At 56.1% G+C, this 16,225-nt stretch overlaps 1 protein-coding gene across 1 annotated transcript in view; it reads left to right on the top strand.

The window, feature by feature from the left end:
- Positions 1-16,225, top strand: part of GRIK5 (glutamate receptor, ionotropic, kainate 5) — a 53,651-nt gene that overhangs the window by 3,449 nt on the left and 33,977 nt on the right. Inside the window, exons 2-11 of the mRNA XM_012733476.1 lie at positions 335-463; positions 764-928; positions 3,505-3,602; positions 3,704-3,869; positions 5,905-6,083; positions 7,717-7,770; positions 7,852-8,013; positions 9,817-9,969; positions 10,281-10,385; positions 10,475-10,582. Of these exons, the coding sequence (XP_012588930.1) occupies positions 385-463; positions 764-928; positions 3,505-3,602; positions 3,704-3,869; positions 5,905-6,083; positions 7,717-7,770; positions 7,852-8,013; positions 9,817-9,969; positions 10,281-10,385; positions 10,475-10,582 (1,269 nt within the window). The 5' untranslated portion in view covers positions 335-384. The remainder of the gene's footprint in view (positions 1-334; positions 464-763; positions 929-3,504; positions 3,603-3,703; positions 3,870-5,904; positions 6,084-7,716; positions 7,771-7,851; positions 8,014-9,816; positions 9,970-10,280; positions 10,386-10,474; positions 10,583-16,225) is intronic.

Here is a 16,225-nt window from a genome sequence, read left to right as displayed (position 1 = left end):
CTGGTGGTCCCCCTCCCTGGTGGCCCCCCTCCCTGGTGGTCCCCCTCCCTGGTGGTCCCCCTCCCTGGTGGCCCCCCTCCCTGGTGGTCCACCTCCCTGGTGGTCCCCCTCCCTGGTGGCCCCCCTCCCTGGTGGTGGTCCTTAGAACCCGCACGTCCCTCGCTGGCAAGGCCCTTCGCAGTTGCTCCTGACATGGGCAGACCCATCGGAACCTTCAGAGCTCACCAACAATGCCCCAGCATCTGTGGGCACCATGCTGCCCAGCCACCTTGCCAGGGGGTTCAGGGGCCCCTCACATCAGCACTCTCCCCGGGGACTGGGGGTCTCCCTGTAGGTGGCGAGTGGGGGCCGCGGCAGCTGCGTCCCCATGAGGAGGAGAGGAAGATGCCGGCTGAGCTGCTGCTGCTGCTGATTGTTGCCTTCGCCAGCCCCAGCTGCCAGGTGCTCTCATCACTGCGCATGGGTGAGGCCCCACCACCCCCCGCCCGCCGCTCAGAGACCCTCCCATCGGCTCCCACAGCGCTCCTCTTCGAAACCCAGGCCTGCCAGTCCCTCAGGACCCAGAAACCTGGGCCTCTCCACTTTGCTCAGCAGCAAAAAAGCAACAGTCCCGGAGAGTCTAGACCCCTAGACCTTGCCAACCTCATACTGGGAGTCTAGACCCATCACCCCCAGCCCTACCCCGATCTCAGAGCCCAGCACCCCAGTCCCTCGGCCCTCAGGAATCCCAGGAGACTGGTCCCCAACCCTTGTGTTCCCCCAGCTGCAATCCTGGACGACCAGACGGTGTGTGGCCGTGGCGAGCGTCTGGCCCTGGCCCTGGCTCGGGAGCAGATCAACGGGATCATCGAGGTCCCGGCCAAGGCCCGCGTGGAAGTAGACATTTTTGAGCTGCAGCGGGACAGCCAGTACGAGACCACAGACACCAGTGAGCAGGGCCGCAGGGGTGTGGGGTGAGGCAGGGCAGGGCGGTGGCCCTCGGTCCATCCTCTGCCCCCTCGGCTCACTGTGTCTTCCAGCCCTCTCTGCCCCTTCCTCCCTTCGTATCTGCTCTGCTTTCTCCTTCCCAGAGATGGGGCTGCTGGGTGTGGGAGGTGGGGAACACCAGCCCCAGGCCCACCCTGGAGAGGCTCAGGGCCTCATTTCCCAGTGAAAGAGAAGCTTCCCAGTGGGCTGGGACACTGGGCCCCCGAGCCGAGTACTGGGGAGCCTGGGCTGAGAGACCAGGTGGGTCTCAGGAGCCTCAGGGCCTTCTGGAGAAGGCAAGACTGAATTGGAGCTTTGGCGAGTGAGCAGGATATAGAAAGAGTAGGACGTGACTGACCACAGGGCGAAAGTACTTGTTGAATACCGACAGCATGACTAGATGTGAGTAGGTGTCCTTCACAGGTGTTCTGGGCTCGGAGCCCTTGGGAGAGGCTGCCTTAGTGTGGCTTAGACAGATTTCTTCCCTGCAGGCCTGTCAGAGCCTTTATCTTGGTCATATATGTTTCTGCTTGAGATGGGGAGGACAGCAGGTTTCCTGGCCCTTTCTTTTTTCTTTGACTGGTGTGGTACAAACTGGGGCAAGCTGGGATGCAGCTGTCTTCTAGAGGGCAGGGTGGTAGGGTATTTCGAGCCAAGGAAGAGGGTATAAGGTGGCATCCATCCTGACCACCTGCACTCAGGACATGTTTTAGGGGATCATGAGAGACTTATTTTTATTTATGCATACAGAGCTGGGGTACAAGTCAGAGGTGCAGAGGCAGTGAGAGGCTTCACCAGAGACAGAGTGGGGAGCAGGACAGACAAGTCGATGAAGTACACTGCTGAGGGGAGCAGTGGGCACGTCAGGAGAGGTCTGCTGCACCATGTGGGTCACCTCTGGGGCTGAGTGTTGAACTTGCACTGAAGTGGTTGCCACCAGCTTGCAGTGCTGCTTCCTAACCAGTTGCGCCACCAGGGAGGGCCCAAGTTCATGAGGGGCTTCTGGGTGGAGTATGATTGGGCCATGGGAGTGGGAAGCGAAGCTGGACAGGTTGGCTCACTGAGAAGCTGCTTTCACCCATGAGCGGTGGGGAGTTGTCAGTGGGTTATCCTAGGGCACTGAGCTTGTGGTAGGTGAGTCTGGAGGTTAGATTTGGGTGACCAGTGAGGGGGCGAGGGCGTGCCTGAGTTGAGAGCCCCAAAACAGATCCAGGGAGGAGAATTTAGAGAGAAGGAAGGGGACAGATGTGAAAAAGTTGGAGGATGAAAGAAACAGGACTTGATGTCTAATTGGTTACTGGGAGAAGGATGGCAAAGACCATTTCCGGGTGTTCAGTCAGTGTCCGTGGTGAGGGCCTCACCGACATGGATGGCGCCGAAGCTGCAAGTTGAGAGGAAGATGAGACGTGTGTTTACTATGGCTTCAGTTGGATGTGGCGGCAACTCAGCAGAGGCTGCCTTGAGGGGAAAGAACTTATCACTTCATGTCACTAAAAGTTTTTTTTTAAAGATTTATTTATTTATGCATACAGAACTGGGGTACAGGCCAGAGGTGTGGGGGGCAGTGAGAGGCTTCACCAGAGACAGAGTAGGGAGCAGAATGCAGATTGACAGAATACACCACTCAGAGGAACAGCGGGCGGTCAGGAGAGGTCTGCCGTGCCATGTGGGTCAGCTCTGGGGCTGGGATCCAACTCATGCTGAAGTGGCTTTAGCTTCTTTAGTGCTGTGCTTTAACCTGCTGCGCCACCAGGGAGGGCCCATCACTAAAAGTTTTAAGAACTAATTTCAGGCATGGTTGGGTCCAGGTAGGGAAATGATATTCTAAGATGATTTCAGGCATGGCTGGGTCCAGGTGTTCAAAGGATGTTCTAGTCCTGCTTTCCTCTAAGTTGGCTTCATTCCCATCCTCCCCAGCTGATGGCAGGATGGCCCCAACAGCTAACAGATTACATCTCCCCGGTTTAGCAAACTTAGAAGTAACTGTAGAAGACCTGAGGGGAGCCTCTTGGTCTACTTTGAGCCCATTCCCATCTCTGAACCACTCACTATACCCAGGAGAAGGTGATTCTGTGATCCTGGGTCAGGGACCCGTGGATCCTGGGAACTTGGGGGAAGGCAGGTTCTACCATAGGAAAAGGCACTGGGCTGGCCGCACGGAAGGCACATGTCGAGGCCGACAAAGTGAACGGAAGAGGAGCAAGTAATTGACAGAAGAATGAGGTAGAGGATAGAGCCCCAGCTGAGGGGTGTTGGGTGCACCCTAGGTTCTAGTGTGGAACAGGCTGAAGAACTGGGTACTGGATTTGCACACAGACAGAGATTCAGGTGTCTGGTTCTTCCCTTCCTGTTTCCGCATTGATCCACCTCTCCCCTGTGGCCATTGCCCCCACACGCTCTGCCTTGCACCCTGCCTGCCGGGGCCTCCTGATATGGTTCAGAGGCACATCAGGCATTGTTCTCTCCTCGCCTGGGCCAGGGTGTTTCTATGAGGGGTTCCCTGACTCTGCCGTCTCTCCCCCACCCCGCCCCCTGCAGTGTGTCAGATCCTGCCCAAGGGGGTCGTGTCTGTCCTGGGGCCCTCCTCCAGCCCTGCATCTGCCTCCACCGTGAGCCATATCTGTGGGGAGAAGGAGGTGAGGTGGAAGCCCCGGTGGGGCAGGGTGGCGTGGGTGCCGGAAGGAGAGGGGTGGGGAGGAGGGAGCAGGAGAGAAGTCAAGCCTTCTTGTCTGTCCAGATCCCCCACGTCAAGGTGGGTCCCGAGGAGACGCCTCGCCTCCAGTACCTTCGCTTCGCATCTGTCAGTCTGTACCCCAGCAACGAGGATGTCAGCCTGGCCGTGTCCCGAATCCTCAAGTCCTTCAATTACCCCTCTGCCAGCCTCATCTGTGCCAAGGCCGAGTGTGAGGGAGAACTGGATGCTTTGTTTTCTTTTTTTAAGATTTACTTTATTTGTGCACACAAGAGCTGGGGTGCAGGCCAGAGGCTCAGGGACGTGAGAGGATTCACCAGAGACGGAGGGAGCAGAACAGGTGGACTGACTGGAACATAGTGCTGAAGGGAGCAATGGGGAGACAGGAGAGGTCTGCTGTGCCCTGTGGGTCTCTCCCTGGCTGAGGATCAAACTCACACTGCTGGTAGCTTGATTACGCTGAGACGTTAACCCTTGCACCACCAGGGACGTCCCTGGATGCTGTTTTTACTATTCCCCATACGTCCCTCCCCAAGAAGTCTCGTGTCCCACACAGCAACATGGTCGTCACCACTATCCCTTCCCCTTTAAAAACTTAGACCTCTTCCTCTATAGATCCCCCCCAATCTCTCCAAAGAGACGGCCAGTAGATCGTGACTAAGCACCTGCTAGGCATGAGGCCCTCTGGTGGGGGTGCCAACGTGGTCCCCAGCCTCCTAAATCCAGGGCCCGTGGAGGACACAACAGCTGAGCAGTTGTGACTTGGAGTGATCTGTCAGGAGGTGTGGGGGGCTGTCAGAGCACTCAGGTGGGGACCCTACTAGGTCTGGGAGGTTAGAAGCCTGCATTCCTGAGAAGGGGACATCTAAGCAGGACTGAAGGATGGGGAAGAAGGCATGGTGGGGCCAGGGCCCTTTTGAGAAGCTCAAGGGCACACGGTAGCCGAAGTGTGACCGCAGGGCTCTTGCGTTTCATCCTGAAGGTGATGGAGTTCCCCACACACGGTGGGGCAAGGGGCAGGGTGCCACATGGGTGCAGGGGAGCCTTGTCGGGAACGCACTGCAGAGTGATCCGAGGTGTGGCCAGGCCTTAGCCAGAGATGGCGAGAAGCCCCGTGGCCAGGGCTCAGGAGGAGACCCGGGAGGATTTGAGGAGGAAAAGGCGGGGGGTTGTGTCTGGCAGACCAGGTCTGCCCAAGGAGGAGGGATCAGTTCTGGGGCACATCTTGGGTCTTGGAGAACTTTCTAGGGGAGACACAGGGTGGGCTGGTGGACTTGTGGCTGTGACTCTTGAGGGCTGAGCTCAGTTACCTCCAGAGAAGGTCCTTGGTGAAGGGGTGTTTACTGAGCGCCCTCAGTCCAGCCATCACTCCTATGTTGGGGACCCTGCAGCAACTGAGCCAGGAGGGTCTCTGCCCTTGTCAAATCTCCTTCCAGAGGGAGGAGCTAGGAAGTGAACAGACGCAGTAAAGAAGAGGGTCTAAGGGATGGAGGGCGGGATGAGGGGGTGCAACTTAAAATGGAACTGGGGCTGGGCTTGGACCTTATAGAGGGGATGACACGGGAGCCAGGTGGGGCCCTAGAAGAGCATTCCGGGCAGAGGGAGCATAAGACAGCAGGAGGCTGGAGCCAGCGGCGGGAAGGAGGAGTCAGCCAGGTAGCTTGGTGGTCGGCAGGTCTGGGGGGGCCATGGAGGCCGTGAGGACCTGACCCTCACGCTGAGCCAACGAGGAGTCTCTAGAGGGTTTGGGGCAGAGGAGGAGGGGTCTGCCTTCCACTTTTTTGGCTGCTGAATGGGGAACAGACCCTCTGGGATAAGTGTGGCTGTTGGAACAAGAGATGTCAGTGTTTAAGCCAGGATTGTGGGGCGGTGCCACGGGGTTCAGTGTGTTTTGACGGTGGAGTCTAGGTGGACTGGACAAGCCAGTGAGAGAGGGGAAGCCAGGCTCCCATTGTGAGTTTGGCCCAGGCGACGGGCTGGAGCTCGTTTACTGGCCAGGGCAGGCGAACAGAGAGCAGCTTTGCACAGGTTACATGAGATCCTGGGAGGGCATGAAGGTGGTGGCAGACGGGAGTCTACAATTTGGGGGAAGGTGTAGCTTGGCGATGGAATTCAGGAGCACCCCTGACCATGGGTCCTGGATTCCTGGGCCCACCCTGGGCCCCTCCTCAGCTCCTGTGCTGGGGAGGACAAAGGAGTGTCCACCCCACTGCTGGCTTCTCACAGGGGCCCTGCCACTTCCTCAGGTCTGCTGCGATTGGAGGAACTGGTTCGGGGCTTCCTCATCTCCAAGGAGACGCTGTCAGTGAGGATGCTGGATGACAGCCGGGACCCCACGCCACTGCTCAAGGAGATCCGAGATGACAAGGTGTCCACCATCATCATCGACGCCAATGCGTCCATCTCCCACCTCATCCTCCGTAAGGTGGGTGCACCCACCCATCGCTGACTCCCTACAGGGTCAGGGGTTAAGATGGGGTGACAGAGCAAGTCACCCAAGGCCCTCAGCAGTCACCTGGCGTTCTGAGGACCCATTTCCTTCAAGCAGGGCACAGTCACGAAGTTTGTCTCAGCTGACTCCCGGTGGCCTGGACCCTGGACGCCCCCTCCTGAATAGTTGCTCCCTTGGTGGTCGCTGTGCTGGTGAACAGGGAATGGCAGGCATGTGCTGTAGCAGTGCCAGCCCAGGTCACCGCCAGCCTCTGGGGGCAGTGCCATGTTCTTTCCTGGAGAGCCTGTCCGCTCCCTGTTGAGGGCCTCTACATGAATTTTTTAATTTGACTCTCACCCCACCTTGCGTGATCTTTGTGTGGATGAGGAAGCTGGGGCTGGGGGAGGGACTCACAGGCTCAAGGGCACCCAGGGGAACCGGGACCTTCCCCTGGGCACAGCACCACGTGTCCACCAGTGATCTGCGTTCATTAATCATTCATGGATGCCCTGCCCTTAATTTTTCCTCATAATCTAATCTGTAATATTTATTTTTCTCCACTTTGTTTTTTTTTTTTTTTCCCTAATTAAAACCATATGTCAGTGCCGATCGGAGCTTACAGAATCCTCAGGGCTTTTGAGGCTTAGAGAAAAGATTTTGGATGTGGGAGGCAGGCAGGCTGGGCTGGGGTCCTGGCCCCTGTCAGGGTCACTTTGCTCTGGGGCCTGCACGTGCCTGCTGTGGAGCAGGCTGTGACCCCGTAACAACAGTCCTGCGCACAGAAGCGTGGCCTGGGATCATTCAGTATTCTGTGGCCTCATCGGACAGGCCTGGGCAGCCCTGACAGTCTTCCAGCTTTATTCACCTTGAGGACTGAGATGGGGGCTCCAACCCACAACCTGAGAGTCCAGTGGGCGACCTTTTGTTGCAAAGTGCCTTTAAAGAGTGCTGGGAGCAGTATGTGGGCTTCTGACCAGGCTGTCTTTTTTTTTTTTTTTAATATTTATACATACAAGAATGGGGAGGTAGGCCAGAGGTATGAGGAGTGAGAGGATTCACCAGAGACAGAGTGGGGAGCAAAACAGGCAGATCTACAGAGACACACTGCTGAGGGGAGCAGCAGGGAAACAGGAGAGGTCTGCTGAGCCATATGGGTCACTCCCAGGCTGGGGCTCGAACTCATGCTGCAGTGGCTGACTGTAGCTTGACAGGACCAAGACTAACTCCTGCGCCATCAGAGAGGGCCCCCAACTGGGCTGTCATCAACCTGTACTTGGTTTAGGGGCAGCACTGGGGTTCAGGTTACCCTGTCCCACCACCATCCTGTTTCTGTGGCAGCCCTTCACCTCCGGAAGGTGGCCTTCCAAATACCCTAGCAAGGATCCGGGGCCTTCGGGGGTGCGTTCTCTCCATCCGCTCCACCCTAACGGAGAACCAGTTAATTCCGGTGCCTGTGAGAGCAGTCTGCCTCCCTGTGTCCCTGTCTCTGGGTGTCTTCTCCTTTGCTGCCCATGGGCTGTCTTCTTGCCAGACCTGCTCTAAATCTCTTCCTCTCTTGGTTTCTCCCCGTTTCTATCTGGGGTCACCGCCTCACCCGCCGCTTCGCCTCTCCTCCCCGCGTCTCCAGGCCTCGGAGCTGGGGATGACCTCAGCGTTTTACAAGTACATCCTCACCACCATGGTGGGTACTCCCTGTCACCCCAAATCCCTTCGCAGCATCTGCCCCCACAACCCCGGCCTCACCCCCTCTCCTCGGCCCCAGGACTTCCCCATCCTGCATCTGGATGGCATTGTGGAAGACTCCTCCAACATCCTGGGCTTCTCCATGTTCAACACCTCGCACCCCTTCTACCCCGAGTTTGTGCGCAGCCTCAACATGTCCTGGAGGGAGAACTGCGAAGCCAGCACCTACCCGGGCCCCGCGGTGAGCACACGCGCACGTACACTTCCGGTCAGGGGACCCCCCCCCCCAGTACACAAGCATGTGCACTTCCGGTCTGGCCCCCCTCAGCGCATGCGCACTTCTGGTGGGGGCCTCGGCGCACGCGCATGCGCACTTCCGGTCAGGGGGGCCCTCAGGACCTCTTTGCGCGTTCATGCCGCGGGCCCACGGTCAGCATCTCTGCTGCCCAGGCTGTGTGCACCTCTGGGTCTTTGCCTTGGCTCTTTGCGCCCTTTTGACACAGTCCCAGAGAACCAGCCGCTCACGCCCTCATCTTTGCGCAAATACAGCGATACAATCGTAAAACCTTCCTTAGCAGGAAACCCCACTCCTTTGCCCCCTGCCTTGTGGGACTGTTCTCCGCAGCACCTGCCTTTGCTCCTCCAGTTGCCACGTGGCTTGCTCTGATTTTGTGTGGCTGTAGATACAATACACCCGATTGTGAGTTCCCTCAGAACGGGGTTTCTGCCTGTTTTGTTCAGGATTGTCCACACCTCCAACAGCCTTGCTCATCATAGGTGTCCAATAATGGACCGTGGGTAAATGCAAGCACTCAAAAGACGCACGTGTATGTGTATTTGCTCACGGACACCTAGTCCGGTACCAGGTTACCAGGACACTTCCAGGCACCACACCAGAGAGCACACAGACAGCACACAGTCAGACAGCAGGGGAACACCCCCACACCCCGACAGGCACACCGTGCGCATGCTCGCACCTGCCTACACGCTTGTTCTCAAACCTCACACTCCTGTAGCCGAGACACAGATGGGTACACCCAGTCACCAGCCTATCAGTCAAGCCCGTGGGGGTGAAGCACTCACCCTGGGGAGGGGCCCCAGGGTGAGAAGTTCCCACAATTTTTTTAAGGTTTATTTTACTTAAAAATAAAGAACTGAGGTATAGGCCAGAGACGCAGGGTGGGTGAGCAGAACAGGGGATGGACTGAGATACACTATTGAGGGGAGCAGCAGGGAGACAGGAGAGGTCTGCCTCATCCTGTGGGTCACTCCCTGGGGATTGAACTCGTGCTGCAGTGGCTGCAGATAGCTTGACACTGCTGAGATGTAACTCCTGCACCCCCAGGGAGGCCCCCAGTTTCTCGCTTTGTAAATGAGACCTAGAGGTTTTACAACCAAGTAGATGTTTGAGCAACACTTGGCGATGAGGGAGTGGGTGCTGCTTAGGCTTCCTGTGGACATTGCCTGCTTGACCCCGCCAAGGGCTTTCACTGGCAGTTTCCTGTTACCCTCAGGTCACAGGGGAGTAAAGCAAGCTTGAGAGGTGGGGAACTGGCCCCCCAGCTCTCAGCCACTTGCTCCCAGGCTGGACTCACAGCCATGCTCTCACACCCACACCGCACACCGACCCCTTGCAGAGACGGCAGACACCTTCGTCCAACCCCACCCGCACGAACGTGCCCCCAGACTCTCGGGCTGCAGCTGGCTCCCCTGTCTGCATCAGCCCGGACACACTTCTGGGGGCCCAACCCCCAGGTGAGGGTGACACTGCTGGCCCTCCAGGCACACCCTCTCGAGACATGTCCTTCCCAAAGAGACTCGTGACCATGGAGTGGGGAGAGCTACTCTACTCAGCCTGCACACCCGCCACCCATCACCCGTGTTCCCCCACCCAGGGACCCTTCCTGATCCCTGATCTACAAGGTTTCATGTTTCCAGAGAGAGAGGAGCTGTCAGAGGGTGCGGGGGTTGGGGAGGGGGCACTTTGGGGCTCTCCTGACTCAGCTGTCTCTTTGCCATCTCCCGCCTTGGTTCCTCACCCCAGCTGTCGGCCGCCCTGATGTTTGACGCTGTGCATGTGGTGGTGAGCGCCGTTCGGGAGCTCAATCGCAGCCAGGAGATCGGCGTGAAGCCGCTGGCCTGTACCTCGGCCAACATTTGGCCCCATGGGACCAGTCTCATGAACTACCTGCGCATGGTGAGCTGGAGCGGGGCGGGCGGGGGGCGGGGGGCGGGCAGCGTTTCTGGGGGTGCTCACTGTGTCCGCTCTGCGGCCCTTCTCTCTCCCCCCTCTTCCCACTTCCCTGCTGCTTCCCGTTTCCTCGGCCTCCTCCTCCCTGCTCCCCCCCTTCCCCCCCTCTGTGCCGCCCCTTCCCACGGCTGTGTCTCACCTCTCCTCTTTAACTGTGGTCCTTCCTGGTCCCTCTCCCTCTCTCTCATCCCCTCCACGTCTGCTCCTTCCCCTGGCCCCTGCCACCCCCCCCCTCTGCCCACTTCCCACCCTGCTAGGTAGAGTATGATGGGCTGACCGGGCGGGTCGAGTTCAATAGCAAAGGGCAGAGGACCAACTACACCCTGCGCATCCTGGAGAAGTCCCGGCAGGGCCACCGTGAGGTGAGCTGCCCAGGGCAGGCGGAGCCCTGACCGTGGTGGGTGGGCTGTGGGCAGGGCCCTGAGGGCTGACAGCACTCTCTTTGCCCCAGATTGGGGTGTGGTATTCTAACCGGACCTTGGCCATGAATGCCACCACCCTGGACATCAACCTGTCGCAGACACTGGCCAACAAGACACTGGTGGTCACGACCATCCTGGTGAGTGGCCTTTGGGGGGCTGAGGGGACACCGAAGGGGCCTTTCCTGAGGGCTGCCCTGGCCCAGTTCTAATGAGGAGGGCAGTCTTGGCTGCACAGCTAGGTGGTGACCGGTGGGTGCCCCACCTCTCAGTTGCACATAGGGCCACGGACTGCCTTCAGGGCCGGGCCCAGCCCAGGCTCTGCCAGCCTGCAGGCACACACGTGTGTGATGGGAATTAGGAGCGTGTCCTGGCCTTCCTCATGCAGTGGCTGGCCTGTTAGGTCCCTGTTTGTCACTGTCACCGGAGGGAGTGTTTCGTTACATGTGCCAGCTCAGTGTGTTGGCATCTGGCAACGAACTTAATTTCCATCTTGAAAATAAGGAGACCAAGGCTCAGAGAGGTGAAGTGATTTGCCCAGGGTCACACGGCCCTGATGGAAGCTGCATCTCCGAGCTCCCAGAACCTGAATCTAAGCCTCTGTGCTTTGACTCGTCAGTGTTCTCTTTTCTGAGCTCCAGTCAAAGGCAGCGCCTGGTCTCCCCCAGGGGTGCTGCGCCTGCACTTTGCCAGATCACAGAGGGGCCTTGCTGTGTCTCTGGAGGTCTGTTCTGGACCAGCCCTGTGCTAGGGCCTTTGCCAGTGTCACTCTTTACCCCTCTCAGCTGCTCCCGGCGGTTTGTCAGACTTTCTCCTTTTGGAGCTAAGGAGAGACGCCAGAGTCTGCGGGAACCGAGCATCAGAAGGGCCCAGCCCGTCTCATCTGCACCCCACTGCCTCCCCCAGGCGTAGAGGGTCTCCTGGAGGTCAGGCCGGGCCATTCCCACAGCACCTAGCAGCAGGAGGCTCTGGGGCTCCAGATGCCACGCTCGGCTGCTGCCTGGCCCACAGTGTCCACTGTTGGTCACTGGGTGCCCCAAGCATCTGTGAACTCACTGCTCGTAACTGTGACCATGGACAGGACCGCCACGGGGTCCACAGCGCGTGAGGGGCTCCCGAAGCAGAGCTGGTTGCTAGGGAACTCCTCACCTAAAGTGGACCTTGCATCCCTCTGGACGAAGGCCATGAGCCCACGGGGGAGGCACAGATGGCCTGCAGACAGGACACCAGGCCCCGAGGCCGGCCCGGCTGCTGGGGGAAGCCAGTGCCTATGCTTCTGGAGCGTGAGCAGTCCCAGAAGCCCCTTGAGGCTGAGGAGGTGGAGTCCTTGGTGGGGAGCAGGGGCAGAAGTCGGGGGCGGGGTGTCAGCCACACACTTGTTCTTCATTCTCCCCAAAGCCCAGAAGCCAGTCTTGTTTTCTCCCTGACATTTATTCTTCTGATGGATTCATTCATTCATTCCACAAGTATTTACTGAAGCGGCCGTGTGACAGCCCTCACTCAAATTCTAGAGGCCCAGGAGGGGGCCCAGGGGATCTTGCGGTTTCCCTCGTCTTGAGTGGCACCGAGGGTCTGACAGGGCTGGGATGCAGGCGGGGAAGGGGCCTGAAGAGCACACTTTCCCTGCCCCTGCGCTTGGAGAGTGGAGCAGAGAGGGGCTGGGCCGGGCCTGAATGTCAGAAAAACTGAGGCTTGCCTAGGGAGGAGATGGCCCCAGTGTGGGGAGCGGGGGGCATCCCCGGCTGTGAGGAGGAGGCAGGGGAGCTGAGGCTGGAGGTTGAGAACCAGCAGAGCTCTGCTTGGGGTGGAGGGCGGGGGTGCTCCTGGGTGGGGCTCACCAGTTTGGAGCGGGGAGTGGCATCCCAGGGGAGGTGGGGTGCAAAAGAGGCCCAAGAGATGTGCTGTGCAGGCTCCGCCCCACCCAGAGTTCTCCAGGACTCGGCTGGTCTCCATGGCGCCTGCCTGCACTGCTGCTTCCTGGTCAGACAGACCTGCCTCCTGCTTTGCCCCTTACCACTTCAGGTCGTCTAGCTGCAGCTCCATGCCTTCTTCTGTAACAGGGTCTGGTGATCCCTTCTGGAAGGGCTTTGGGAGGGTTGAGATAAGGAAACCCCTGGCTGTGCCCCAGGAGCCCGGGAGAGGCTTCCGTCTCTCCTGACCCTGCCTCCTGGGGAAAAGTCAAGCACACCGGCCGTGTCTTTGAGCTGGTGCTGGGGCCATTTAATCTCCTGAGCCCTGATCCTCAGAAGAATAAAACTCAAGCTTAGGGGGCAGACCCAGGTGGTCCAGCTAGGGGACAGCAGAGCCCCTGTACCTGTCCACCTGTCACACCATCCTGCCGGACACTGTTTTGAGCCCCCAGGGCTGCGTTGCAGGCATGCTGCTGCCTTGCACAGCTTCAGGGCCTGGCAGGTCCCTGCTTTCTATCCTCAGCTTCCTCCTGTAAAGGAGGAGATTCAGGTATTCATAACGGTGTGGGGGTTGGACTAAAGCAAGTTTTAGGTACAGATTTTGGAGTGAGGTTCACAGGAGGGTCCAGGCAAGTGTCTTGTAGGAAATGTTCTAGAATCCACCCAACTTACTAATTTTTTTTTTAATTCGAGAGATTTTTGTTCAAGTATAACATGCGTGCAGAAATTTGTCCAAATCCTAAGTACCGCTTTGCTGAACTTCCACCTCCAGAACCAGCCTCTCTCTCTGAGCTCTCCTGGGCCCCCTCCGGAGAGCAACCCCACCTAGGTCACCTTGAACTTCACGCATTTTCCTCTGTTTCCGCTGCTGTCTAGCTGCTTCTGCTTAACATGGTTGTGTGATTCCTCCTTGACGTGGTTTCGTCTCATTGTGTGTTCTGTAACTGTACGCCGCATGCCTCCCCATCGACTGTAGATGCACATTTGGGTCGTCTCTAGTTCTTTTTTTGCTCGCACGAGCAGCCCTGCCATGAGCATTCTACTACGTGCCTTTTGGTGAACACCTACGGCACTTCTGTCAAGTGCTAGGCCCAGGAGTGGAATTGCCGGGCCTGTTTGGCTTGCCTAGATCCTAGCAAAGAGTTACCCAGAGTGGCTGTAGCATTTTTCCTTTTTTTTTCTTTTTTTAAAGATTTATTTATTTGTACATACAGAACTGGGGTACAAGCCAGAGGCTCAGGGGTGGCAAGAGGTTTCACCAGAAACAGAGCGGAAGCAGAACAGATAGATCGACGAAGTCCACTGCTGAGAGGAGCAGCGGGCGGGTCAGGAGAGGTCTGCCACACCATGTGGTCACCTCCGGGGCAGGCGGGAATCGAACTCATGCGGAAGCGGCTTAAGCTTCTTAGTGCTGTGCTTTAACCCGCTGCGCCACCAGGGAGGGCCTGGGATATATGACTTTTTTAATTGATTTGTGAGGTACTTCTAGGTTTTGCATCTAATTCCTTTATGGGATGTCTATGTGGCAAATACTTCCTCCCCCTGGGCTTACCTTTTCATGCTCAATGGTCTTTCTTTTTCTTTTTTTTTTCTTATGTTCTGTTTATTTTTTATTCCTTATATCATTGTCTCTCAATGGTCAAAAGACCATTTATAACTTTACTAAAGTCCACTCTCCATTTTTTTTTTTATATAATGCTTTTAGAACTTATGACAATTCATCTACTTGTTTTTTAAGAATTAACAATCGTACCTGTTAGAGTTAGGTCTAAGAGCCACCTGGGATTGATTTCTGCATATCACATCAAGAGGCCAGTCGGGTTACATTTTTCCCTCTGGAAGCTGAAGTGAACAACATCCTTTATCTCCATGGTCTGTCTTCTGCCACAAATCAAGTATCAGTGCGTGTGTGGGTTTCCAGGCAATCCATTTTGTTGTCTCTCTCTCTCCTGATGCCACATGGCCTTAAATACCAAGCTTTAAACTAACTGTTCATGTCTGGTAAGGTAGCTGCTTCAGTTTTCATGTTCTTTAGGATTGCTTTGGCTCTTCTTGACCTTCTGCATTTTCATATATGTTTAAAGATCAGACTTCCAAATTTAATATTAAACTGGGAGGGGGAACAGAAGTTAACACAGACCTACATAAAACAGAATTAAGAGTACATTGGGGGAAAGGAGTGAGAAATCAGTTCCTTCCCTCTCTTGTCTCCCATTTCCACCACCACCACCCCCTCTCCCTGGCCACATTCTTCCAGAAACATCTATGCACTTAAAATCACATCCCCGCTCTCTCCTTCGCAAAGAGTGGCATATTATACAAGTTGTTCTGTCGCTTGCTTTTTTTTCCCCCTCTTAATATATCTGATAGAACTTATTTTAGTTGTTGCCTGGGATTCTTCTATGACATCAATAATCTTTTTAACCTGTCCCAAATTAACCTAATTTCAACCACTTCAGTCTTTGTGCCCAAGATGAGCTTCATTGCACAACTCTCAATTTTGCGTTTCTGCCTGTGTACAGGTGCTCAGCCGGCCACCGGCCAAATTCTTAGAATCAGCCTTAGCAGTATTGCTTTCCCTCTTTCCGTCTGCAGAGTCTCTTTGAACGTCTGAAAACCTTGGATTAGCGGCTCCTTAAGAACCTCGGATCTTTAATCAAAAACAAAAGAGAAAATCAGAGCCTTGTTTCTGGTGGTCTGGGGCCCCCGATGAATCCTAGATCAGTTTTCTGTTGAATTCTATTCACAATCCCCAGCTCCCCTGCTTCTGGCTCCATAAATTTAGACCCTGACCTTGAGGCCTTGAATCCCAATCCACAACCCAACTGCCTCAGTCTTAAGCATGGAGATCAGCCTGGGGGCAGGAGCAGGGGGCTTGGAGCACAGAGCAACTGGATTTTGAATCCCAGTTCTGCGCCTCAGGGCTGTGGTTTCAGAGAAGACGCCAGCTCCCAGAGCTTTAGCTCTACACGTTAGGAAGACTGTCCAGTGGACTGGTGTCCAGCCCCGGTGTCCATCCAGGGCATCCTTCTGGCCCTCCATTTCTGATACTCAGCCTAGGTCTCCCTCTCTGAGTCGGGCTTCTGGCTTTCACCCAGGCCCCTCTGTGACTCTGCCTGGATTCATTCTAGTGCAGTGTTAGAAGGGCAGAGCTCTGACCTCAGACCGACACGTCCATCCCTGCCACTTACTACTTCTCAGGACCTCAGTGTCCTCATCTCTGAAACAGAAGTAATAATACCGACCTCCCACGCTGACAGAATAGCTGTCACACAGCTCGCTGCCGCTGCTATTATTAGTATTATCTCACATTCCTACTCCCAGTTCCACAGTTTGGGATTTGGAAAGGCAGCTTGGTAGAGAGAAGCTCTGACTTCCCTCCTACCCTCCCCCTCCCCAAGCTGTGGGGCATATGAGGTCTGGGAGTCTGCAGACCCAGCCTCAGTGCTTAGTGCTGTTAACATACCGCCTCGAGCCTCAGTTTCCACACGTGTGAAGTGAGTTGTCTTAGCCTCCTGAGTAAGGTCTCTGTGAGGAATGAGTGATCGCCTGCAGGGGCTGGAGGGAGCTCAGTGCATAGAGCCATTGCGGACACATTTGCCAAAGCTCTTCTGGCTGTTTCCCAGGTCCTGACTCCCTTTGTTCCAAAGTCCAGAGAGATCACCTGAACAACTGTTTAGACGATGACTATATCAGGATACGTATCTCTCATTACCATCATCTTCATGCACCTGGAACATTCTCTGCTTTTGTGCTTATGTGGAAACTTTCAGAAATAAGGATCAAACCTTCTGTAGGCCAGCGATTGTTGTTAGGTGTTTGTTTAATCCTCAGCTTTTTTTCCTTTTTTTTTTTTTAAGGTATTTGACTTGT

This window comes from Condylura cristata, unplaced genomic scaffold (assembly GCF_000260355.1).
Source record: "Condylura cristata isolate star-nosed mole 26May11 unplaced genomic scaffold, ConCri1.0 scaffold00041, whole genome shotgun sequence".
NCBI lineage: Eukaryota > Metazoa > Chordata > Mammalia > Eulipotyphla > Talpidae > Condylura > Condylura cristata.
This window is presented reverse-complemented; position numbering and strand designations above follow the sequence as displayed.